Here is a 27580-nt window from a genome sequence, read left to right as displayed (position 1 = left end):
CCTGCAGCATTGAAGGTCCCCAAGAACACAGTGGCCAAACTGAGCAATCGGGGGAGAAGGGCCTTGGTCAGGGAGGTGACCAAGAACCTGATGGTCACTCTGACAGAGCTCTAGAGTTCCTCTGTGGAGATGGGAGAACCTTCCGTAAGGACAAACATCTCTGCAGCGCTCCACCAATCAGGTCTTTATGGTAGAGTGGCCAGACGGAAGCCACTCCTCAGTAAGAGGCACATGACAGCCCGCTTGGAGTTTGCCAAAAGGCACCTAAAAAAAAATTGTTACATTTTTTTTTAAGAACAAATTCTTATTTTCAATGACTGCCTAGGAACAGTGGGTTAACTGCCTGTTCAGGGGCAGAACGACAGATTTGTACCTTGTCAGCTCAGGGGTTTGAACTTGCAACCTTCCAACTAGTCCAACGCTCTAACCACTAGGCTACCCTGCCGCCCCGAAAGGACTCTGACCATGAGAAACAAAATGATCTGGTTTGATGAAACCAAGATTGAACTCTGGCCTAAATGCCAAGCGTCACTTCTGGAGGAAACCTGGCACCATCCCTACGGAGAAGCATGGTGGTGGCAGCATCATGCCGTGGGGATGATTTTCTGCGGCGGGGACTGGGAGACTAGTCAGGATCGAGGGAAAGATGAATGGAGCAAAGTGCAAAGAGATCCTCGATGAAAACCTGCTCCAGAGCGCTCAGGAACAAAGTCTGTGGCGAAGGTTCACCTTCCAACAGGACAATGACCCTAAGCACACAGCCAAGACAACACAGGAGTGACTTTGGGACAAGTCTCTGAATGTCCTTGAGTGGCCTAGCCAGAGCCCGGACTTTAATCTGATCGACCTGAAAATGGCTGTGCAGTGACGCTCCCTGTCCAACCTGACAGAGCTTGAGAGGATCTGCTGAGAATAATGGGAGAAACTCCCCAAATACAGGTGTGCCAAGCTGGGTAGCGTCATACCCAAGAAGACTCGAGGCTGTAATCGCTGCCAACGGTGCTTCAACAAAGTACTGAGTAAAGTGTCTGAATACTTATGTAAATGTTATATTTCAGTTTAGAATGTTAATACATTTGCAAACACTTCTAAAAACACTTTTTTTGCTTTGTCATAATGGAATATTGTGTGTAGATTTGATGAGGGGGGGGGGGGGGGGGGGACAATTGAATCCATTTTAGAATAAGGCTGTAACGTAACAATGTGGAAAAAGTCAAGGGGTCTGAATAATTTCTGAATGCACTGTATAAACTGTACGTCATTGGCTTCGCCTCTGTGTACACACACTCTTCATAATGACACACCATAGCAGGACAACTGTTTAGTTTTCCACCACCCTCTTCCTCCATTCTATTCATCCTTCCTTCCTTTTCTATCCTTCCTTCCTCTGGTTTATTCAAGGCTATTCAATGTGGAAATACCTCATACACTGGTATCATCTCTCTTGACAGGAAATTCAACAGCAGAGAGCTGCTCAGAAACTGACATTTGCCTTCAACCAAATGAGGCCCAAGACAATCCTTACTCTCCCAGGTAAACTAACACACCAGAGCCACACTTCTCATTTAGCTGCTTGTTTTCAGCTGCTATCCATTTAAACATGTATGTCTTTTGACATTTTTTACATGAATTTCAGAAGACACAGTGCCTACCTCTCTCTCTGTAGGTTTCTGGAGGTGTTTCTGTTGTACTGTCACTCAGCAGGCCAATGGTTTGCTATAGAGGAGTGTATTACTGGAGAGTTCAGGAAGTTTAACAATAACAACGGGGACGAGATTGTCCCAACCAACCTTCTGGAGGAGACCATGTTGGCCTTCAGCCACTGGACATACGAGTACACCCGGGGAGAGCTGTTAGTGCTGGACCTACAAGGTAATACTGACATTCAACCCCTAACCTTTAACCCCTGATCCTTCAGTAGGGTTGCAAAGGGTCTGAAACTTTCCATGGGAAGTTAAGCCCGGTAATTTTGCTTAAATTCATCAAAAAAAAGTTAGCTTATAACAGTGAACCTTTTTGTGGGATACACAAGGCAATTCTAGGTCTTGTGGCCTATTTTGTTTAAAATATCCCCAATTCAATGGAATTGCAACCCTCTGCATGCACAGTGCATTCTTCCATCACATGTACAGCTGATTCTCATCTTGCACACTAATGAGATGCTATTGAGCCCACACTACTACACTGTCTGAGCCAAGGACTACATGCTTACCGGTAAGTTTTTTGATTACAATACTGGGTGGGTGAATATATTTTATGACATACGTGATTTTTTGTTAACTAGTAAATAGTAGCTTACAGCAAAGTGTTTTAAATCATTTCTAACTTGTTAACAATTTCTGCTAGTTAATTTTGCTACCATGTGGGTTTTAGCTTGTTTGTGCCTGCTAACTGATGAGTGTTAATTCACCTGTTTCCATACATGTTTCATTTTAAAACATTTATCTTACAAAGGAGTTGTTTAATCTAACTGCTTAACTATTTATCTGTACATGGAATTGTATTTAATTTTTTTGCTAATTTCTTTCTGATCTTTACAGGAAAATGCCACATCTATCTGATGTGTGGAGACATTACACTGCAGCTAATGTAGTAGGAAAAGCTGTGTACATTTGCAAATACTGTGCCAAATCATATGTGAAGAATACAACAAAGATGCAGAATCATCTGGCCAAGTGCATAAAGCAACCTCTGACAAAAGTCCCTCTACTTCTATTCAAGGTGAAAACGATGAATCAGACACCTTATCGATAGCAACAGCTCATGGTCCTCCTGGAATCAGACGTTTTTTTGACTCAATGGAGGAACGTAGTCAGAGAAATGCTGATGAATGACTTGCTCGAGCTGTGTAGGCAACTGGTTCACCTCTGATGCTCACAGGCAATGTGTATTGGAAGATATTTCTGAATGTTCTTTACCTAGCATACACCCCTCCAGCCAGACATGCTTTATCTACTAATTTGCTGGGTGCAGAGTTCAAGTGAAGGTCAAGCAAATCATAGAGAAAGCAGACTGTATTGCAATCATCTCTGATGGGTGGTCAAATGTTCGTGGGCAAGGAATAATTAACTACATCATCTCCACCCCTCAACTAGTATTCTACAAGAGCACAGACACAAGGAACAACATACACACCGGTCTCTACATTGAAGATGAGCTGAAGGCAGTCATCAATGACCTTGGGCCACAGAAGGTATTTGCACTGGTGACCGACAATGCTGCTAACATGAATGCTGCTTGGTCTAAAGTGGAGGAGTCCTACCCTCACATCACACCCATTGGCTGAATCTGCTCCTCATGAACATCATGGCACTGAAAACAATGGATATACTCGACAAGAAAGCCAAGGAAATGGTTAGGTATGTGAAGGGTCATCAAGTTATAGCAGCAATCTACCTCACCAAGCAAAGTGAGAAGAATAAGAGCACCACATTGAAGCTGCCCAGCAACACCTGTTGGGGTGGTGTTGTCATGTTTGACAGTCTCCTGGAGGGGAAAGAGTCTTTCCAAGAAATGGCCATATCACAGTCTGTCGACATAGACAGCCCCATCAAGAGCATCTTCCTGGATGATGTATTTTGGGTGGTAAATGGTAAGCAGCCTGAAACTCCTGAAACCTATAGCAGTTGCCATTGCACAGATTGAGGGAGACAATGCCATCCTGTCTGATGTTCAGACTCTGCTTGCAGATGTAAGAGGAGAAAACCGTACTGCCCTGCCCATTTCACTGTTGCTCCAAGCAGAAAAAATGAAGTTCTGAAGTACATCAAAAAGCGTGAAGACTCCTGCCTGAAGCCCATACACGCCGCAGCGTACATGTTGGACCCCAAGTATGCTGGCAAGAGCATCCTGTCTGGTGCAGAGATCAACAAGGCCTATGGTGTCATCACTACCGTGTTTCACCACCTTGGCCTGGTTGAGGGCAAAGTTCTTGGCAGTCGGCAAAATACACTGACAAGCAAGGACTTTGGGATGGAGATGCAATATGGCCGTCGTGCCAACATATCTCATCAGCCACCTGGTGGAAGGGACTTTGTGATGGAGATGCAATATGGCCGTCGTGCCAACATATCTCATCAGCCACCTGGTGGAAGGGACTTTGTGGATCTGAGCCTCTTTCCCCTGTCGCCTCCATTATCCTCCAAATCCCACCAACATCAGCCGCCTCAGAGCGCAACTGGTCCTTGTTTGGGAACACGCATACCAAAGCACGCAAGCACCAAGGCTGACCAATACAAGGGTTGAAAAATTAGTGGCCATATGGGGCAAATTTTTTGGCTTTTTGAGCCTGACAACAAGCCATCCTCAACAAGGTTGGAAAGTGACAGTGAAGATGAGGTCTCAGAGTCTGATGTTCAAGAGGTGGTGGACATTGAGGAGGTCCAGGGAGAAGACATGGAAGCCTGAGGGGAAGACAACCAAAGCTTTAGTTTCTAGACTATCATTTTACAGATGTATGTTGAAATGTTTTTGTTGTTCAGTGAAATCATCCCATGTGAAGAATCAACTAATTTCATTAAAGTTCAATTCGTAACTAAATTGTTTTTGTTTTTTTCTATTGGAAGCATTTAATAATTTGCAATTATGTCAATGTAAAATGTTTCTGTCTCCATATGATATGGTAAATGTATCCAATGCAAAAACATCTACATTTAAATGTTATTAATTTGCATATATTCCCACGGAAAGTTTCCACCTGAAATTCCCCAAAATATGCAACCCTACGCTTCAGTGTCTGGACATATGAGTACACTCAGGGAGAGCTGTTAGTGCTGGACCTGCAAGGTAATACTGACCCCTAACTTCTGACCCTCCAACCCCTAACTTTTAACCCCTGACCCTTCAGTGACTGGACATACGAGAACACCAGGGGAGAGTTGTGCTGGGCTGGTAAAAATCCTGTAAATACAAGTCCCTCTCATTAGTAACTGCTATATTTGTGTTTTTAGGAGTGGGGGAGATTCTGACTGATCTCTGTCATAAAGAGTGGAGAGAAGGGGTGTGTAAACCTGTTTTTCTGTTCTCACATTCAAAAATCATGTTTCACTTTGTTATAAAGATTTTACAACACTCACATTCTATTGAATCCATAGATCACACAACACACTATGTGGACCTTTAAATGATCCACATAATTAATAATGTTCTCTTGACTAATCTGTAGGTCATATGACATGATATTTGGTCCTGCCAACCTGGGAAGACGACGCCATCAGAAACTTCCGGGCCAAACACCACTGCAACTCTTGCTGCAGGAAACTCAACTTCCGGTAGGGAATTCTCTGTTTACCGTTTGTATCTGAGTGTGTCCATTACTATGGAGACGAGGTGAGCTAATATAAAGCTCTAGGACAATGTAGTAGTGACGTTGTTATTTCAGCTTTATGTAGTAGATGGANCACACCCATTGGCTGAATCTGCTCCTCATTAACATCATGGCACCTGAAAACAATGGATATACTCCTCGACAAGAAGCCAAGGAATGGTTAGTAGTTGAAGGGTCATCAAGTTATAGCAGCATCTATCTACCTCACCAAGCAAAGTGAGAAGAATAAGAGCACCACATGAAGCTGCCCAGCAACACCTGTTGGGGTGGTGTTGTCATGTTTGACAGTCTCCTGGAGGGAAAGAGTCTTTCCAAGAAATGGCCATATCACAGTCTGTCGACATAGACAGCCCCATCAAGAGCATCTTCCTGGATGATGTATTTTGGGTGGTAAATGGTAAGCAGCCTGAAACTCCTGAAACCTATAGCAGTTGCCATTGCACAGATTGAGGGAGACAATGCCATCCTGTCTGATGTTCAGACTCTGCTTGCAGATGTAAGAGGAGAAAACCGTACTGCCCTGCCCATTTCACTGTTGCTCCAAGCAGAAAAAAATGAAGTTCTGAAGTACATCAAAAAGCGTGAAGACTCCTGCCTGAAGCCCATACACGCCGCAGCGTACATGTTGGACCCCAAGTATGCTGGCAAGAGCATCCTGTCTGGTGCAGAGATCAACAAGGCCTATGGTGTCATCACTACCGTGTTTCACCACCTTGGCCTGGTTGAGGGCAAAGTTCTTGGCAGTCGGCAAAATACACTGACAAGCAAGGACTTTGGGATGGAGATGCAATATGGCCGTCGTGCCAACATATCTCATCAGCCACCTGGTGGAAGGGACTTTGTGATGGAGATGCAATATGGCCGTCGTGCCAACATATCTCATCAAGCACCCTGGTGGAAGGGACTTTGTGGATCTGAGCCTCTTCCCCTGTCCGCCTCCATTATCCCTCCAAATCCCACCACATCAGCCGCCTCAGAGCGCAACTGGTCCTTGTTTGGGAACACGCATAACCAAAAAGCACGCAAGCACCAAGGCTGACCAATACAAGGGTTGAAAAATTAGTGGCCATATGGGGCAAATTTTTTGGCTTTTGAGCCTGACAACAAGCCATCCTCAACAAGGTTGGAAAGTGACAGTGAAGATGAGGTCTCAGAGTCTGATGTTCAAGAGGGTGGTGGACATTGAGGAGGTCCAGGGAGAAGACATGGAAGCCTGAGGGGAAGACAACCAAAGCTTTTAGTTTCTAGACTATCATTTTACAGATGTATGTTGAAAATGTTTTGTTGTTCAGTGAAATCATCCCATGTGAAGAATCAACTAATTTCATTAAAGTTCAATTCGTAACTAAATTGTTTTTGTTTTTTTTCTATTGGAAGCATTTAATAATTTGCAATTATGTCAATGTAAAATGTTTCTGTCTCCATATGATATGGTAAATGTATCCAATGCAAAAACATCTACATTTAAATGTTATTAATTTGCATATATTCCCACGGAAAGTTTCCACCTGAAATTCCCCAAAATATGCAACCCTACGCTTCAGTGTCTGGACATATGAGTACACTCAGGGAGAGCTGTTAGTGCTGGACCTGCAAGGTAATACTGACCCCTAACTTCTGACCTCCAACCCCTAACTTTTAACCCCTGACCCTTCAGTGACTGGACATACGAGAACACCAGGGAGAGTTGTGCTGGGCTGGTAAAAATCCTGTAAATACAAGTCCCTCTCATTAGTAACTGCTATATTTGTGTTTTTAGGAGTGGGGGAGATTCTGACTGATCCGTCTGTCATAAAGAGTGGAGAGAAGGGGTGTGTAAACCTGTTTTTCTGTTCTCACATTCAAAAATCATGTTTCACTTTGTTATAAAAGATTTTACAACACTCACATTCTATTTGAATCCATAGATCACACAACACAATATGTGGACCTTTAGAATGATCACATAATTAATAATGTTCTCTTGACTAATCTGTAGGTCATATGACATGATATTTGGTCCTGCCAACCTGGGAGACGACGCCATCAGAAACTTCCGGGCCAAACACCACTGCAACTCTTGCTGCAGGAAACTCAAACTTCCCGGTAGGGAATTCTCTGTTTACCGTTTGTATCTGAGTGTGTCCATTACTATGGAGACGAGGTGAGCTAATATAAAGCTCTAGGACAATGTAGTAGTGACGTTGTTATTTCAGCTTTATGTAGTAGATGGATGCCTGGCTGTCTGCCTCATCTCTCTCCTCTTCCTGTGTCTGTTAAGATCTGAAGCGGAACGAGTACACGCCGGACAAACTGATGCTGCCTCAGGACGAATCACACGACCCCGGAAGCGGGACCCGCCATTCGATGAGGCTCATGCTCTGATCCTAAAGGACACAGCCAGAGAGAAGAGGCCGGTGCTGTTATTCTATTGGCCAATGCCAGAGAGGACAAAGGAAAAACTAGTGTGCACACCTCATGGCTAGAAGGGATCCAGCTTTTGTCAAATTAGCATCAGATTTGACTTAATGCAGCAGGTTAGGAGAATTGTTAATGTTAGGAAAAGATTTAGGGTTAGCAACAAAAAAAATATATACTTTTTACATTAATTTGACAAAAGCTGGATAAGGTTGGTCTAGCCATGACCCATCTCATCAACTGGAAGAGCCACGCCTGTGTTTCCATGGAGACCCATGTATGCATGCAGAACTGTGTTACTTTTGTATCTGTCCAACCAATGCCAATCAGCAACCAACATGATTATTCAAAAAATGTGTAAATGGGGAACAAAACTTTTTAAATATGTTTTTTACTACAAGTTTATATGTTATGAGTGTGTATGTGTATATATCTATATAAATGGCTATCAACAGGTACAATATCATTGCATAAAGAGACAGTACTTATTCTGAACTATGAAAAGTTGCCTTGTATAAACTAAAGTGCATTGTCTAGCTGTAGTGCAGGACTGTAAGGGTCAACCTGCTGAGATACAATTTGCAACACTTTATACAGAATGTCACCAGATACTTTTTTATAAATGTAAAATACATGTATTATTATGGAATTAGTGGTTCATATTTAATGAGAAGACACATGAATTTGAAAATCTTGTAAAATATGGGCAGATTGCAATGCAACTTTTACAGTACATATATGTACTAATTGTGTTGAACTCTTCTGAAATGTGTCCACTGATTATTTCTGATAGTTTTTAAATGTTACAATGCTGGTACTATTATTGTTATTTCTTTGTCATCACGCAAATACCAATCTAGTGTATCTTATAGATACTTATATCTGCTACTGAGCAGATGCTGTTTTATTCAGGGGCGTGTAAAGGGTCTATAACTCTATACATGTTCTACTGTATAACATTTTAAACTAATAAAATGACAGTTATGTCCCATTCCTTGTACAGTATGATGCTGATACTGTCTGGTGGAGATGAGGCCCCCACATTCTTCAGTAAGACTGCAGCTGCTGGCAGACAGAAGACCACAGAGAGAAACACTCTCACACACACCTGTTGATGAGCCAACTGATAAAGAACCCAGTAGCCAACAGTTATTCATCAGTTACTCGTCTGTAACCCGACACCTTTACCCTACGGTTAGGTCTGGATGGGAACTCTGCATATTTAATCCTTTTCACAAACCTCATCTCCACCTACATCTTTAGCAGTTTGGGAACATCGATCAACAGTGATGAAACTCTTCTTGGTGTTGTCACATAGAAAGTCCAGTGGAAAGCAACATTGTGTAAAATAAGAGTATTGTATGTAATGAAACAGCAGGCCTTGAACCCTCGACCTTCTAGCCCGAGGTCCGGCGCGCTATCGACTGTGCCGCAAAAGCATGCTGGTGCGGCAGAGTCGATTTCCGCGCTTATAAACCCAGGTTCGTTACAGTATGGACAGTAATATGTCCATTTTACATCCACATAGCTGCGTCAGAGCTGTCAAATCCACCAGTGGCTCCTGGCATTATACCTGAACTGGGCATTGCCTTGGCTGGACGGAGTTAAGGTTCAACACTGGAATGTGAGATGTAATCTCCATCTCGATTAGGATGATAAAACCCTTATTTCATTGAATGATTTTTACATTTGAACGTAGTTATTTCTATACAGCCTACATTTTCTCGCTCTGAACTTCTAAAGCGAATGGGGGCAGGTGTGGCTTCATGAAGATGCCAGAGCAGCTGCTCACCGATTTAACAGCTCCAAACGCAGTTCCACCACCAAGTCATCCACTATGCAGGTGTCTGCTGTCGCTGGTTAATGCTCTGATTGAATCTAGGCCACAGTAGTAGTAATAAATTAGCAGTTGTAGTTATTAGTGATAGTAGGCTTCCATATATTTGTTGTTTTTATATCTTATGAATTTGTAGTTCGCAAATTTCTGTGAAAATAGCCTAAATTATTTTTGATCTTCGGGCCAATAGAGAGAGCAGAGTACAGTATATTGAAATTCTGTTGGTCGAATAGCAGATTTTAACCACTTCCTGTCTAGGCTTGATAAACCAGTCTACTTGTTACCTGAAGGGCGTGGTTATATTGGGGCCAGTGAATCTGCCGTTTACTCACCTTGTTCGTAACAACGCTCACCTGCTCTCACTTTGTCTCTTTCCCATTGCTCTCACACACAAAAACACGTCCCAGAGAGGAGAAACTACCAAGAGAGAAGAATCATGTCGGTGGAAGTCCACATAGAATATTGGTAAGTTATTGTTTAACGTTGTACTACATATGTTAATGTCTACTCTAAAATGTTAGGAGATATGTTGTTATACCAAAGAAAACAACAGTGAGACAGTGAACAAACTGTCTGAATGTGTTGGTATTGGCTCAGGTTATTGATTTAAAGAGAGAGTTTGCAGACAAAAACAAAACATAGACATGATTTTCCAGTTAGAGAAACGCATTATTTACATCATCAGTCCAACTACCCTCTCCATTTCTATTGTCCAGTGTAAAGTTCTATATATGACATGCCATGTGCAGCCTGTGTGTGTGTTTACGGTGTGTGTGTAACGGTGTGATTGTCTGCAGTAGTGGATGAGGGTACGAGTCTCGCTATCAGGACCTAGCATCTGCCATCAAGCGGAACGTTCCTGATGTGACGGTGACGGGAACCACGGGGCGGCGCTGTAAGTCACACACACACACACACACAGAGCTTGAAGTTACCCTGTCAGATAGTGACCTCACAACTGTGCTTTACACACAGAACAACGTTACAGATCTCATCGGACGTCAACTACACTCTGATGGTCCATCCATTAGATTTGATCAATACCTCAGTAGATTATTATGTTATATTCTAACTGATCATGGTTTGTCCCACAGCCAGTTTCGAGGTAACAGTGAATGGTAAACTGGCCTACTCTAAACTGGAGGCAGGAGGATTCCCAGACACCAAGGAGGTGGGTGTTACCTGGTGTTTAGAACAGGAGTAACACCATACTCACAATGTATCGTCTGAGGTAAAGCCACAGTATCTGAACCTGAACAGTAGTTCAGAAGTGTTAAATTAGGGAGCATGGATAAATGGGATCCAATCCCAGTCAAGTCATACTATTTCTTTAAGCATTTCATTGTACTGTATAGTATACACCACGTGTATCCTGTGCATATAATATGACAAATATACATTAATTTGATTTATCTCCTACATGCTCTCTCTGTAACATGTGCTCTACTGTCTGACCAGATGGTGGCGATGGTGAAGGAGGTGAGCCGTGGAGGAAAGGTAGAGAAAGTGAAGAAGAAGGATAATAAGTGTTTTCTCCAATAGATGAGTGGTTATTGAGAGAAGGAGAGTGTTTTTTTAAGATCCTGGGTCCTGAACTGATTCTATTAATGATTGTTCACAATGAAACTAGGGATGTGAACATGATGAAGTCTACAGTCATTTCAACTCTGTGATCTGAGGGAAATACTCTCATCCTGTGTCTCTGTGTTACACTGTCATGTCTTATGTTATTCCTTGTCTGTTTTTCTTTCCTTATACAGACCAAGATATGACTTGCATTTAGTTTTACATTCTAGAAATATTGTACTCGATGAAGACCTCTGCAGTTGTATAGGCTGTACGTGTATTTTTAAATGATCAAATCTATTCTAGGAATCAATTAGTATTGAGTTTGTGTGTTGGGAGGGTGCTGTTGGACATTTACAATAATGCTGTTGGACATTTACAATAATGCTGTTGGACATTTACAATAAGGCTGTTGGACATTTACAATAATGCTGTTGGACATTTACTGGTGTTGTTGTGTTATTATTGGATGTTGTGCCAGGCAATCTTTCCCATCTTCACTTTGCCTCTTTCACTTTCTTTCTTACCGGGTGTGATGATGCAATAGATATACTGCCACGGCCTTTATAGCGGTCAAGGGATTTTATTTGATCTTATCTGATTTTGTGTATAGGCTGAGACTGGATTCTATTCCCAAAAATGTTATTCCTCTGTGTGTTATATAATTGTAGAGGTACAAAGTCTTTAGTATTAGTTTTTATATGGCTGTATAAAGATGACAGTTTATTATCAAACTTGTGATGGAGATCACACTTCAGCCAAGAGGGGAATTTAATGCAGTTGAGATGTGGGAAAGGGAATTACCACTCTGCCATCTGGAGTTTTACTACATTTTTACCAAAACTGGATTCCATGTAACTTAGAGCTGATTGATTATTCATTATATCCACTCTATTAGCCTCTGTCAAATGCACTTTAAACTGTAATACATCTGTTCTGTGATGTCCTCCAGCATATTGGAGAATATTCTTGAATCTGACCCTTTCTACCCCTCTATCTCTATGGCCCCCATCTAACCATGTCCTTCAGGTAACTGGTGAACAGGTGGATAGAGGGAGAGTCACGCAGCTTATCTGTGACAGTGCCCACCTGCTCTCACATCTCTTTTGCATTGCTCTCTCACACACACACACACACACACACACACGAGAGAAGAATTATGTCTGTGGAAGTCCACATAGAATATTGGGTGGTTATTGTTTAACGTTGTACTACATATGTTAATGTCTACTCTAAAATGTTAGGAGATATGTTGTTATACCAAAGAAAACAACAGTGAGACAGTGAACAAACTGAATGTGTTGATATTGGCTCAGGTTATTGATTTAAAGAGAGAGTTTGCAGACAAAAGCAAAACGTTGACATGATTTTCCAGTTAGAGAAACTCATTATTTACATCATCAGTCTAACATTTAAACTACCCTCTCCATTTCTATTGTCCAGTGTAAAGTTCTAGATATGACATGCCATGTGCAGCCTGTGTGTGTGTTTACGGTGTGTTTGTGTTGTGGTCTGCAGTAGTATATGAGGGTACGAGTCTATCAGGACCTAGTATCTGCCATCAAGCGGAACGTTCCTGATGTGACGGTGACGGGAACCACCGGGCGGCGCTTGAAGTTACCCTGTCAGATAGTGACGTCACAGCTGTGCTTCAACCACTATATGAAGAAGTTTAAGGAAAACATCAACTCAAATTGCTCCTTTTGTAATGACCACCCAGAAACAGTTGTGCATCTTTTTTGGCATTGTATGCATGTAAGAAAACTGTGGCAAGACATCAGTAGGTTTATAATTGCACACATTTATGAAGATTTTACACTATTGTGGAGAGATGTACTGTTTGGATTCTTTACATACAATAGAAATAAGCGGAATCATTTTTATGTAATTAATTGTATTATTCTTTTGGCCAAATTTCATATACACAAATGTAAATTTACAAACAGAAAACCACATTTTCGTACCCTACAAAAATAAATTGAACTGTATTTTAAGACGGTTAAATGCTCTACTAACAAAAAGCTGTTAGAATTGTAAGTATATGCATGTCCCTTAAGGTCCTTGTGTAATTGTAATGTGATATTGTACCCCCTAGCCCCGCCCCTAGCTCGATTGTCTATTGTTTGTAATCTATGTTCCCTCATGTGCTTTATGTATTGATTTGTTGTTAATAAAAATAAAATTAAAAATAAATAAATAAAATAAAAAGACGTTACAGATCTCATCGGACGTCAACTACACTCTGATGGTCCATCCATTAGATTTGATCAATACCTCAGTAGATTATGTTAATTTCTCAATTCTGGGGACACCCCTGAGTGAACGTTTTTTGTTGCCCTAGTGTGACAGGTTAAAGGAAATACTCATAGCCTGTTACACATTAAAAAGTATTAGTAAGCTCATAGTACGTGAGGATCTTAAAACATCTAAGGTTAAAATGTTCATGCAATTCAGTATTAGTTGATAGAGATTGATAATTCATATAATTGTGTTAAAGTTCAATCTGTCAAGCGTACAAAGGGTACGAATTGTGAGAGGAATGTGTAAACGTTATATTGATGACTTTATTTTGTGGTGCCTAACGGAAGGGTAAAAATGTTAATCTGTGATCTACTAAATGCTCTTAACCTATGAGCCTAAGATCGATTGCTCTGGTCTCCACCCAAGTTCCCGGAGAAATCGCGGTCTTTTCTTTTTGCACTAAAAGTTATTATTGAGGAAATAAAACCGTATCACTCTCGTGATTATTTCTTCCCTTTTTCAGGGGCGTAACACTAGCACTACACAGCTGATTCAAATCATCAAAGCTTGTTGATGAGTTGGTTATTTGAATCAGCTGTGTAGTGCTAATGCAAACATCAAAACGTGCTCCCGGGGGGGGGGGGGGGGGGGGGGGGGGCAGTGTTTTATAAAGATCCTGAGTACTGACCTGATTCTATTAATGATTGTTCACATTGAAACTAGGGATGTTAACATAGAGACTAGAGTTAGTTAAATAAAACAAGGCACGTCAGTTAAGAACCAATTCTTATTGACAATGACGGCTAAACCTGGACGATGCTGGACCAATTGTGCGCCGCCCTATGGGACTCCCAATCACGGCCAGCTGTGATACAGCCTGGAATCTAACCAGGGTCTGTAGTGACACCTCTTGCACTGAGATGCAGTGCCTTAGACCGCTGCGACACCAGGGAGCCCCTAGAGTAATTTCAACGGTCTGTGATTTAAGGAAAATACTCTCATCCTGTCTGGTTTATACTGTTATGTTATGTTGTTATTCCTATCTTTTTCTTTCATGATACAGACAGGGATATTATTTAGACTAGCATTTAGATTTATATTCTAGAAGTTATATTCTACTCAATATAGATCTCTGTAGTTGTACTTGTATTTTTAAATGATCAAATAAATTAAATCAATCCGTTGGTTTAGCGTGTGTGTTGGGAAGGTTATAGGGGAGCAGGGCACACACACACACACTGCACTTTATCAGGTAACATCCACACACTCCAGCAGCATCAGACTGGCCTACCAGGTGACAGTAGTGCGTGCACCACGGACAGATACAATCTCATACCTCCTGAGATCAGAGCACCAATCTACTGCAGGCTTCCTGTCCAGATCCTCATCTACCAATCTTTCACTTTTTTCACTTTTTTCTCCTTTCTCTCTCTATCCCACCAGGTTCTGAATTATCAGAGAGGGATATATCTGCTCTATACACAAATCAACATTCTACTGCTATTACACAGTGACAACAGTGCCAGCAGTGGTGTAAAGCACTTCAGTAGTACTTTTTTTATTTTATTATTTTTATTATTATTTTTTCACCTTTATTTAACCAGGTAGGCCAGTTGAGAACAAGTTCTCAAATCCCTTTAAATTATGTTTACTTAAATTGTTTATTTGGGGTATCTATACTTCACTTTACTATTTCTATTTTTGACTTCTTTTACTTCACTACATTCCTAAAGAAAATAATTGACTTTTTACCCCATAGATTATCACTTTTTTAATGCTTAGCAGGCAGGACAGGAAACTGGTCAAATTCATGCAAGAGAAAAAAAAATCCCTGTTCATCCCTACTTCATCTGATCTGGCGGACTCAATAAACACAAATGCTTTGTTTGTAAATTATATCCGAGTGTTGAGTGTGCTGTTTGCTTAATACAAGGAATTTTTAATTATTTTGATACTTAAGTATATTATAGCAATTCCATTTAATTTGATACTTAAGTATATTTAAAACCATAACCAACATTACGAACACACATACAGCGGGGCAAAAAGGTATTTAGTCAGCCACCAATTGTGCAAGTTCTCCCACTTAAAAAGATGAGAGGCCTGTAATTTTCATCATAGGTACACTTCAACTATGACAGACAAAATGAGAAAAAAAATTCCAGAAAATCACATTGTAGGATTTTTTATGAATTTATTTGCAAATTATGGTGGAAAATAAGTATTTGGTCAATAACAAAAGTTTCTCTCAATACTTTTTCATATACCCTTTGTTGGCAATGACAGAGGTCAAACGTTTTCTGTAAGTCTTCACAAGGTTTTCACACACTGTTGCTGGTATTTTGGCCCATTCCTCCATGCAGATCTCCTCTAGAGCAGTAATATTTTGTGGCTGTTGCTGGGCAACATGGACTTTCAACTCCCTCCAAAGATTTTCTATGGGGTTGAGATCTGGAGACTGGCTAGGGATCATTGTCATGCTGAAAGACCCTGCCACGTTTCATCTTCAATGTTTTCACTCAAAATCTCACGATACATGGCCCCATTCATTCTTTCCTTTACACGGATCAGTCGTCCTGGTCCCTTTGCAGAAAAACAGCCCCAAAGCATGATATTTCCACCCCCATGCTTCACAGTAGGTATGGTGTTCTTTGGATGCAACTCAGCATTCTTTGTCCTCCAAACACGACGAGTAGAGTTTTTACCAAAAAGTTATATTTTGTTTTCATCTGACCATATGACATTCTCCCGATCTTCTTCTGGATCATCCAAATGCTCTCTAGCAAACTTCAGACGGGCCTGGACATGTACTGGCTTAAGCAGGGGGACACGTCTGGCACTGCAGGATTTGAGTCCCTGGCGGCGTAGTGTGTTACTGATGGTAGACTTTGTTACATTGGTCCCAGCTCTCTGCAGGTCATTCACTAGGTCCCCCCGTGTGGTTCTGGGATATTTGCTGACCGTTCTTGTGATCATTTTTTTGTCTGTCCACAGTCTAATGACATTCACTGTCCCCTGTCCACAGTCTAGTGACATTCACTACTCCCTGTCCACAGTCTAGTGACATTCACTACTCCCTGTCCACAGTCTAGTGACATTCACTACTCCCCATCTACAGTCTAGTGACATTCACTACTCCCTGTCCACAGTCTAGTGACATTCACAAATCCCCGTCAACAGTCTAGTTAAATTCACAAATTCCCATCCACAGTCTAGTGACATTCACAAATCCCCGTCCACAGTCTAGTGACATTCACTACTCCCCGTCCACAGTCTAGTGACATTCACTACTCCCCGTCCACAGTCTAGTGACATTCACTACTCCCCGTCCACAGTCTAGTGACATTCACTACTCCCCGTCCACAGTCTAGTGACATTCACTACTCCCCGTCCACAGTCTAGTGACATTCACTACTCCCCGTCCACAGTCTAGTGACATTCACTACTCCCCGTCCACAGTCTAGTGACATTCACTATTCCCTGTCCACAGTCTAGTGACATTCACTACTCCCTGTCCACAGTCGTGACATTCACTACTCCCTGTCCACAGTCGTGACATTCCCTGTCCCCTGTCCACAGTCTAGTGACATTCACTGTCCCCTGTCCACAGTCTAGTGACATTCACTGTCCCCTGTCCACAGTCTAGTGACATTCACTACTCCCCGTCTACAGTCTAGTGACATTCACTGTCCCCTGTCCACAGTCTAGTGACATTCACTACTCCCCGTCCACAGTCTAGTGACATTCACTGTCCCCTGTCCACAGTCTAGTGACAATCACTACTCCCTGTCCACAGTCTAGTGACATTCACTACTCCCTGTCCACAGTCTAGTGACATTCACTACTCCCTGTCCACAGTCTAGTGACATTCCCTGTCCCCTGTCCACAGTCTAGTGACATTCCCTGTCCCCTGTCCACAGTCTAGTGACATTCACTGTCCCCTGTCCACAGTCTAGTGACATTCACTACTCCCCGTCTACAGTCTAGTGACATTCACTGTCCCCTGTCCACAGTCTAGTGACATTCACTGTCCCCTGTCCACAGTCTAGTGACATTCACTACTCCCTGTCCACAGTCTAGTGACATTCACTACTCCCTGTCCACAGTCTAGTGACATTCACTGTCCCCTGTCCACAGTCTAGTGACATTCACAAATCCCCGTCAACAGTCTTGTGACATTCACTACTCCCCGTCCAGTCTAGTGACATACACTACTCCCCGTCCAGTCTAGTGACATTCACTATTCCCTGTCTACAGTCTTGTGACATTCACTACTCCCTGTCTACAGTCTAGTGACATTCACTACTCCCCGTTCACAGTCTAGTGACATTCACTACTCCCCGTCCACAGTCTAGTGACATTCACTACTCCCCGTCCACAGTCTAGTGACATTCACTACTCCCCGTCCACAGTCTAGTGACATTCACTATTCCCTGTCCACAGTCTAGTGACATTCACTACTCCCTGTCCACAGTCGTGACATTCCCTGTCCCCTGTCCACAGTCTAGTGACATTCACTGTCCCCTGTCCACAGTCTAGTGACATTCACTGTCCCCTGTCCACAGTCTAGTGACATTCACTACTCCCCGTCCACAGTCTAGTGACATTCACTTTCCCCTGTCCACAGTCTGTAGAGAACATCATTCTCTGCCCCCTGTCCAGTATAGAGCGGGCATCATTCAAAGATATCATTCACTGTCCCTGCTCCAGTCTATAGATATCATTCACTGTTCCTGCTCCAGTCTATAGATATCATTCACTGTCCCTGCTCCAGTCTATAGATATCATTCACTGTCCCTCTCCAGTCTATAGATATCATTCACTGTCCCCTCTCCAGTCTATAGATATCATTCACTGTCCCTCTCCAGTCTATAGATATCATTCACTGTCCCCTCTCCAGTCTATAGATATCATTCACTGTCCCTCTCCAGTCTATAGATATCATTCACTGTCCCTCTCCAGTCTAGTGACATTCACTGTCCCCTGTCCACAGTCAGGTGACATTCACAAATCCCCGTCAACAGTCTAGTTAAATTCACAAATTCCCATCCACAGTCTAGTGACATTCACAAATCCCCGTCCACAGTCGAGTGACATTCACTACTCCCCATCCACAGTCTAGTGACAATCACTGTCCCCTATCCACAGTCTGTAGAGAACATCATTCTCTGCCCCCTGTCCAGTATAGAGCGGGCATCATTCAAAGATATCATTCACTGTCCCTGCTCCAGTCTATAGATATCATTCACTGTCCCTGCTCCAGTCTATAGATATCATTCACTGTCCCCGCTCCAGTCTATAGATATCATTCACTGTCCCCTCTCCAGTCTATAGATATCATTCACTGTCCCCTCTCCAGTATATAGATATCATTCGCTGTCCCTCTCCAGTCTATAGATATCATTCACTGTCCCCTCTCCAGTCTATAGATATCATTCACTGTCCCTCTCCAGTCTATAGATATCATTCACTGTCCCCTCTCCAGTCTATAGATATCATTCACTGTCCCTCTCCAGTCTATAGATATCATTCACTGTCCCTCTCCAGTCTAGTGACATTCACTGTCCCCTGTCCACAGTCAGGTGACATTCACAAATCCCCGTCAACAGTCTAGTTAAATTCACAAATTCCCATCCACAGTCTAGTGACATTCACAAATCCCCGTCCACAGTCGAGTGACATTCACTACTCCCCATCCACAGTCTAGTGACAATCACTGTCCCCTATCCACAGTCTGTAGAGAACATCATTCTCTGCCCCCTGTCCAGTATAGAGCGGGCATCATTCAAAGATATCATTCACTGTCCCTGCTCCAGTCTATAGATATCATTCACTGTCCCTGCTCCAGTCTATAGATATCATTCACTGTCCCCGCTCCAGTCTATAGATATCATTCACTGTCCCCTCTCCAGTCTATAGATATCATTCACTGTCCCCTCTCCAGTATATAGATATCATTCGCTGTCCCTCTCCAGTCTATAGATATTATTCACTGTCACCTCTCCAGTCTATAGATATCATTCACTGTCACCTCTCCAGTCTATAGATATCATTCACTGTCCCCTCTCCAGTCTATAGATATCATTCACTGTCCCCTCTCCAGTCTATAGATATCATTCACTGTCCCCTCTCCAGTCTATAGATATCATTCGCTGTCCCTCTCCAGTCTATAGATATTATTCACTGTCCCCTCTCCAGTCTATAGATATTATTCACTGTCCCCTCTCCAGTCTATAGATATTATTCACTGTCCCCTCTCCAGTCTAGATATCATTCACTGTCACCTCTCCAGTCTATAGATATCATTCACTGTCCCCTCTCCAGTCTATAGATATCATTCACTGTCCCCTCTCCAGTCTATAGATATCATTCACTGTCCCCTCTCCAGTCTATAGATATCATTCACTGTCCCCTCTCCAGTCTATAGATATCATTCGCTGTCCCTCTCCAGTCTATAGATATTATTCACTGTCCCCTCTCCAGTCTATAGATATCATTCACTGTCCCCTCTCCAGTCTATAGATATCATTCACTGTCCCCCCTCCAGTCTATAGATATCATTCACTGTCACCTGTCCAGTTTAGGGATGCCAACACAGCATGACTAGCATCAGTCCCCAGCCCAGACATCAGCCGGTCAGTGATCATTCTGCTGGGTGTCTAAGGTCAGTGATCATTCTATTGGGTGTCTAAGGTCAGTGATCATTCTATTGGGTGTCTAATGTCAGTGATCATTCTGCTGGGTGTCTAAGGTCAGTGATCATTCTATTGGGTGTCTAAGGTCAGTGATCATTCTACTGGGTGTTTAAGGTCATTGAGGTCAGAGAGTTTAACATGTTTCTCAAACCCCAGACTTCTGTCTGACTCGCTGCCTCTCCATTCCTCACACTCTCTCCATCCTGGTCTCTCACCAATTCCCCCTCCCCCCTTGCTTGTTTTTGAGATTCAGTCCCGGGAGTCCCATCTGGGAGCCAGTAAGGATGTCCCCCTTCATCAGTAATCTCTATAATCCATCATCTAAACAGCCAGTGTCAATAGAACTAGCGATAATAACTGGGTATTAATATGTTAGCCAGTTCCCCATGATGAACCACAGCAGTGACGGGCTGCTGTTAGTCTACTGGGAGAAAACATGTCAACAGGATATAACAGTCACACATTGACAACATCAGCTCAGCTCTCAGTATGTTGTATGTGTTCTATGGTAGGAAATCAGGTCAGTCTCAGTGTTGCATGTTCTGAGGGTCTGAGAGGCCCAGGGCTATACAGACCCTTTGATGGTTCAGATATACAATGCTATACACACTTACCTCAATCACTCACTCTGGATCCCCTCCTCATTAAACAGTCACTCTTAGCCAGAAATCTACTCTGGGGCAGAGAGACATTGTATGGGAAGCAGGTTAAGGGGGTTAAACTCATTTGCAAGGTTTGCTTGGGGTGAGTGCCGGCTAGTCAGAGAGCAAGGCTTGTGTGTACAGTGTGGGTCAGCAGACAGTGCTGATAGTATAAACAGATTGGAGAAGCAGCAGATAATACTGCTCTTCCCATGGCTCAGGGGTGTGTGAGAATAAACATGATAAAAGTGTATATCAGATGGAAAGCCAAAACCGTTAAAAGCCGGCATAACGGAAACTAGTAACGATCATCAAGATGAGATAGTGACACTCTTTAATAACAGAGTCTCAGTCACTATCTGATATCATCTTGATAGCTAGTAGTTTGTGCTATTTCAGAGTCTGTCACTATCTGATCTCATCTTGATGGGGCAGGCCTCATGCTCCACATCTCGTCTCTCCGATACACTTCTCAGAATGGGAATAAAAAGTGCTGACTTGTGTAACAAGATACAACTGCAGCGTCCTAGAAGGTTTGCTGTGGCTAGGTGTAGAGAACAGCAGTAACCACAGCCTTGTATGTGATGGTGACTAAAATGCCATTAGTTAAGAGGTTTCGGTCTCTGTCCGTACATCTCATCCTGGTAGACAAGGATAAGACCGAATGGTTACGGCCCTGGTCTAATCCCGCCCCCTCACTGACAGACACGTCTCATTGCTGTAGCGTCACTGAGCGTAGGACTGAATTCTCTGGCTAGGAGAAAACACTGGATTTCCAATTCACCAGAAATACATTTAGCAAAAACTATTGAGACAAATGTGACTCCATGAAAGACAACGTTGTGTTTTTCACAGCAAGGGCTGTGTTTCCTAGAAGGCTTGTGGTGGCTGTGTAGAGAATAGCAGTAACCACAGCCTTGTATGTGACGGTGACTAAAGTACCATTAGTTGCATCTAGAATAGCAGTAGCTGCAGTTGTGTAACAGGATACAAGTCAGCGCTTTTATTCTAAGAAGAGTATCGAAGAGACAAGATGTGGAGCCTGAGGCCTGCAAGACCATGATGGGGGAGATGAGGGGTAGTGTGTAGGCTGATAAACACTTGGTGACCGTAACAAGAAGTCACAAAGAGTTCTGAAGTCAAAGTGAAACCAAAAGGACTCCTGGACTCCCAGTCTTTACCATCCTGCAGTCTCTCACACTCACCTTTAACAAAAGACAGTACTGTGACTCCATGACAAACTTTTTATTTAGAAAAAGACATAAATAAGTCACGCACTATAGGGAACAGGGTGCATTTGCAATGCAGACCATGTGTATTCAATTGGTCTGAGGCAGACATGCTTAATATCATCTCACACTGTAGCACCACTGTCTGTAAAGCCCTGAAAAACATTACATACCATCTCAGACACAGATAGAAACCTACACAGACAGACCAAGGATATTTAACTATAGGCCTGGAGGACCTGAACACTTCTGGTTTTCATCATCTCAGAGACTGTATGCATGTACTCTGGCCGGCCAATCAATTAGCAGGTAGAAAAGAATCGGGCAGTAATGTGGACCTCCGGGCCTGGAGTAGAAGAGCCCTGTTTTTATAAACCAGAAATGGATGTCTAACATGAGACAGAAAAAGGTAAAAAACTACAAAATAACAATGAAATCTGCCAAGGGGCAATGCAAAGATGGCAACTTAACATTTTTATTTCATATAAATATAATATATTAATGTATGTTTATTACACTAAAAAATATTCTTGCCACACACACACACTACTTGAAGTAGAAAGGCAAGAGGGACATTCATAAAAACAAGTCAGGACACTAAGCAGTGGACAAAATGATGGGGTTTGTCCCCAAATGCCACCCCATTTCTATATAGGTCAGGGATATTGAAATCTGGACCTACAAGCCAGTTCCACTGTTGATTTTCATTCCTCCCCTCTTACCAGGAACGGCTTTAGACCTGAGACACCAGTTGGATGCCATTAATGATCAGGTAGAACAGAAAAGCAGGACTACTTCAGAACGTCAGGCTTGGATTTGAATAGCCCTGATATAGGGATGAAGTCCCCATTTGAGAAGCAGCCATCCACATCTAAATGGTCATCTTTGTAGCTGCACGGTCAAACAGAATGCAACCAACCATAGTAGTCCAGTTGTGGTCAACACAACATGTGGTCCCTGTGCGCTCGCTTTGACAAAAATACTATATTTTAATAACATAACAGCGGAAAGATATGCAAACTAATAATATTCACATATTCCATCATTTCAGAAGGCCTTTAGTTTGTTGTGGTACAATCTCTAGGTATGACTGAATAATAGTTGAAGGTATTACTGCGGACTGAAAGATGTGGAAACATTCAGTTGATGAATGAAACTAAACCATGTAATGGAATCCTGCTTCAGTGTGACACATGGGCGTAATTCACCAGGGGGTGAAGGGGGACATGTCCCATCCACTATTCAAAAAAAGATATTTTGGCCCTAAGTTAGTCTCTCCCCCCCACCCCTCATTTTCAAGACAGTGTTTTGCCCCTGTTGTGACACCATTTAACCCATTGAAGACCTACCACACGGCCATCACTTTGAAATGAGACTGATGATGCAGCAGGGCTTGTGCTGTGTGTTAGCGGACCAGGAGGAAGGTTAACCCTGCGATGCCCACGCCAGCAGCAGCAAACAGGGCAGTCTTCATGGACGAGTCCTGGTTCACCTCTCTTGCTGTGTGGAAGAACTTACAGAAGCCCTCCTAGAAGAGAGAGGATTAGATCCATATATTTTATTGAACACTTATTCAGGTCACGATGGTGTATCAAAGGACCAGGCTAGAGATCAAAATAAGGAAGTCAGGAAACTTAGTTGAATACTGCTCAAAAAGCCCCATTTCCTCTCGTGTTTTCAGAACGAGAGACAACTGCCTGCGGACAGTCCCTGCTATAACAGACCTGTGTCGTGATTAGTAAGGCAAATCTCAAAATGTGGTCGTGTTCATCAGTCTATTTGTTGTTCTGATCCAGACCCAGCTGGTTGTGTTCATCAGTCTATTTGTTGTTCTGATCCAGACCCAGCTGGTTGTGTTCATCAGTCTATTTGTTGTTCTGATCCAGACCCAGCTGGTTGTGTTCATCAGTCTATTTGTTGTTCTGATCCAGACCCAGCTGGTTGTGTTCATCAGTCTATTTGTTGTTCTGATCCAGACCCAGCTGGTTGTGTTCATCAGTCTATTTGTTGTTCTGATCCAGACCCAGCTGGTTGTGTTCATCAGTCTATTTGTTGTTCTGATCCAGACCCAGCTGGTCGTGTTCATCAGTCTATTTGTTGTTCTGATCCAGACCCAGCTGGTTGTGTTCATCAGTCTATTTGTTGTTCTGATCCAGACCCAGCTGGTCGTGTTCATCAGTCTATTTGTTGTTCTGATCCAGACCCAGCTGGTTGTGTTCATCAGTCTATTTGTTGTTCTGATCCAGACTAGTTTTTGAGTATTAACGATTGTTGTGTGCTTGGAGGTCACTAGACTGTTACGTTAGTTAGAGATGGTACATACGGCTGTTGGGACCAGCTGGCTAGAGGGGGGGGGGGGGGGGGGGGGGGGGGGGGGGTTGGTTAATTCACAAAAGCAGTCAACAAATTGAGCTGCAGCTGTGTTGTTGCTACCCCAGCACTACAGTCCTATGTTGTTTTGGAGTACCCCAGTAACCCCACTACCCCTGATCCACTTTATATGGCTATACTGGCTGTGTTGACCTTGTACAAACCCTCTTTAAAAAGTGACAGGTAGACCTTTGATCTCTCAGACAACCAGGGTTTATAGTCCACACCACAGTAAAATCACTCTGTATTGACTGAAGTGTTATACATTTATAAATCTACTGTGACACAACAGCTTAAAATGGTGGCCTCCCGGGTGGCGCAGTGGTTAAGGGCGCTGTACTGCAGCGCCAGCTGTCACACCAGACTCTGGGTTCGCACCCAGGCTCTGTCGTAACCGGCCACGACCGGGAGGTCCGTAGGGCGACGCACAATTGGCCTATCGTCGTCCGGGTTAGGGAGGGCTTGGCCGGTAGGGATATCCTTGTCTCGTCGCGCACCAGCGACTCCTGTGCGCGTTAACCAAGGTTGCCAGGTGCATGGCGTTTCCTCCGACACATTGGTGCGGCAGGCTTCCGGGTTGGATGCGCGCTGTGTTAAGAAGCAGTGCGGCTTGGTTGGGTTGCGTATCGGAGGACGCATGACTTTCAACCTTCGTCTCTCCCGAGCCCGTACGGGAGTTGTAGCGATGAGACAAGATGGTAGCTACGAAAACAATTGGATACCACGAAATTGGGGAGAAAAAGGGCTAAAATAAAATTTAAAAAAAGAGGCAAATTTAGGGCCAGTTCTCCCAGACACAATTTTCAAATGGGAATTCTCCATTGAGGTTCAAACCAGAACTACATTGAAACTTTTACAGTAATTTAAGTAATTAAGTAGATACGCTCTTATCCAGAGCGATTTACAGGAGGAATTAAGGTTAAGTGCCTTGCTCGAGGGGACATCGACAGAGTTTTCACCTAGTGGTCTCTGGGATTCAAACCAGCGACCTTCCCTTTACTGGCCCAATGTTCTTAACCACTAGGCTACCTTCCGCCCCTAGACTTAATCTGTCCGGGAAACTGTCCCCAATATTGTCATATTTCTTGTACCACAAAAATCCTGTGTTTTAAGCAGTCATTTCTGGATTAGACCTGAACATTGTGTTGGTAGCACAAACACAGCAGCCACATAGCAAGAAGCCACAAGGTGTCTGAAACAGACATTATTGACAATAGAAGGTGTCATTGTCCAACTGTTTCTCTTAGCTTGACAGAGAACTAGTGCTGCTGATATTAGCCCAGATTCCCATCTCTAATTCCCACCAGCTTAGTCAATGATCCTGTGTGTGTGCGTGCATATGTGTCCATAAGTGCATGTGTGTGATGCTTACTGCTCAAACCTACCCAGCCTTTGTTCTCCAGCATCCAGTCACTCTTCTCCTCTCCTAGGTAGTCTGCTATGGTCTCCGCCAGTGCCCTGCAGCGCTCCTTCCCCCCCAGCTCCATGCCATTACCCAGCCCCTGGTCTGTGTCCTCTCCCTGTAGTTCTCTGACCAGCACACCAGTGAAGGTGAACAGAGAGACCACCCTCCCCCAGTTCATCTGTCCATCTCCCACCAGCTCCTCCATCACCCTCCTCAGACAGGCACAGGGGTCCGGCCCGCATTGGCACAGGAAGCTGTGTGCCAGGGCATGGAAGCGGGCCCGGTGCTTGGCCTCCATGTCCCGGGCCTGGCGCCGCATGGCTGCAGCCGAGTCGCTGGGAGGAGGACCAGGCGGGGCTTTCCAGGACCCACTGGCAGGGATAATACTGCAGACAGACAGGTAGTCCTCTGCTATAGCCAGGGTTTCTTTCCACAGCCCGCATGACATGGTCTACAGGAAGACATGCAGTTAATACATTATCTATAGCCTATATATCAGAAAGGGCCTCTGCTACACAGTTTTCTTCCACAGGCAGCATGACATGATAAATACAGGAAACACTATCAATACATCACATGCAGTTCATTTCTCACAGCCCACACTGCAGGGGCTAGACTATAGAGGAAACACTATCCATACATTATCACATGCAGTTCATTTCTCACAGCCCACACTGCAGGGGCTAGACTATAGAGGAAACACTATCAATACATTATCACATGCAGTTCATTTCTCACAGCCCACACTGCAGGGGCTAGACTATAGAGGAAACATTCTCAATATTCATATTGTTATGCCTAAAAGGTAATGCATTATACAGCAGGCTTCTCTCCACAACCCACCCTACATGGTCTATTGGAAACAACCTCAATCTAATCCCAAAGAGGTGACATCCTCTGTGCAATACCAAGTAGAGGCTTGTACTCAAAACTGAAAGCAAAGCTACGTTTCCCAATGAGCTGCATAGACCACATAGCAAGCATGAACTAATCTGTAAATAGAACGGTAAACAGTTGGCTAGGTAGCTTTGTAACTAGCTAGCTAAATAACTGGCTATGTGAGCAAGCCAGTCAAATCTAATTTAAGAGCCCTTTAAGTCTGGATTAATTCAGGACGAGGCATGAAAGAAACAAGAGTTGTAGCTAGAGCTAATACGTTAGCTAGCTACAGTACCGTATAAAGAAAACTGAATTGACTTGAAAATTGACATATTTGTACTTGCTAGCTAGCTTGACTGTCAAATCGAAGGCAAGTCACACACATCGCAATCTAGCTAGGTAAATTAGCTATCCAGCTAACGTTAAGTAGTTGGATTGTTTTAAATTTTCTTGTCAACATCAACATTGGAAAATAGATAACCAGTCATGGTTTGGATATGAGTAAGCAGGGCTTCTCGCGAACGTTAGACATTTCTGGCTAGCAGCTGAAAGCTAACTAGTGTAGTACTGATTGACACAAAGGACCAGAGAAACCAAGGAAGCGAACAACATCAGTGGCTCAAACCGCATCGATCCATTCACTCAATCTGTAAAACCGAAGCTTGACACGCTTATCCAAGAATAGTTCGAGTTGAAGAAAAATAAATAGCATATTCTAGGTAGGAAAAAGTTAACAAAAAGCTCACCCTCCCAGCGATCAGACTGCTTTCTCCACGTACAGACGGAAGGAGGATCGCTGTCATCAACCGTATTTCCGCCTCACCAGGCTCTCGCCAGACTTTATACTCACTAAGCAACGTCACAAAAATGGCATTTCCCTGAATTGTATTGTTCCGCTAGAAGAGAATCAGATGTCATGGAAATAACGTTACCTGTCTCCATATCATCATCCTCTTCGTCATTTCCATCATAACCATAGGATAAAACAAACTTG

The 27580-nt window shown here is 43.2% G+C and overlaps 2 protein-coding genes and 1 long non-coding RNA gene across 3 annotated transcripts in view; 2 read left to right on the top strand and 1 right to left on the bottom strand.

The window, feature by feature from the left end:
• Positions 1-8723, top strand: part of LOC109880296 (transient receptor potential cation channel subfamily M member 7-like) — a 77945-nt gene extending 69222 nt beyond the window's left edge. Inside the window, 6 exon segments of the mRNA XM_031822029.1 lie at positions 1452-1515; positions 1518-1533; positions 1667-1872; positions 7086-7137; positions 7305-7411; positions 7587-8723. Of these exon segments, the coding sequence (XP_031677889.1) occupies positions 1452-1515; positions 1518-1533; positions 1667-1872; positions 7086-7137; positions 7305-7411; positions 7587-7690 (549 nt within the window). The 3' untranslated portion in view covers positions 7691-8723.
• A 1108-nt stretch (positions 8724-9831) lies between these two features.
• LOC109885085 (uncharacterized) lies at positions 9832-13364 on the top strand. The gene is made up of 4 exons (XR_004209573.1): positions 9832-10025; positions 10358-10455; positions 10655-10731; positions 11019-13364. It is a non-coding gene; the product is annotated as an uncharacterized LOC109885085 (long non-coding RNA).
• Positions 13365-21933: 8569 nt separating this feature from the next.
• On the bottom strand, positions 21934-27465 carry LOC109885084 (anti-apoptotic protein NR13). Its single transcript, XM_020476948.2, has 3 exons — positions 27333-27465; positions 25688-26158; positions 21934-23460 (listed from the first exon to the last, which is right to left on the bottom strand). The coding sequence occupies exons 1-3, from the start codon at positions 27387-27389 to the stop codon at positions 23338-23340; spliced, it is 651 nt and encodes a 216-aa protein (XP_020332537.2). The 5' UTR covers positions 27390-27465; the 3' UTR covers positions 21934-23337.
• Between the last annotated feature and the right edge of the window lie 115 nt (positions 27466-27580).

The sequence above is a fragment of the Oncorhynchus kisutch genome, unplaced genomic scaffold (genome assembly GCF_002021735.2).
Source record: "Oncorhynchus kisutch isolate 150728-3 unplaced genomic scaffold, Okis_V2 scaffold4048, whole genome shotgun sequence".
Taxonomy (NCBI): domain Eukaryota; kingdom Metazoa; phylum Chordata; class Actinopteri; order Salmoniformes; family Salmonidae; genus Oncorhynchus; species Oncorhynchus kisutch.
This window is presented reverse-complemented; position numbering and strand designations above follow the sequence as displayed.

Excerpts from the sequence above, each read along its gene's own strand:
- LOC109885084 (XM_020476948.2), bottom strand. The coding sequence starts at position 27,389 with ATGACAGCGATCCTCCTTCCGTCTGTACGTGGAGAAAGCAGTCTGATC. Across the intron at positions 26,159-27,332 it reads GCAGTCTGATCGCTGGGAGG|ACCATGTCATGCGGGCTGTG; the intron begins GTGAGCTTTTTG and ends GTCTTCCTGTAG. Across the intron at positions 23,461-25,687 it reads TGCTGGAGAACAAAGGCTGG|GAGGGCTTCTGTAAGTTCTT; the intron begins GTAGGTTTGAGC and ends TCTCTCTTCTAG.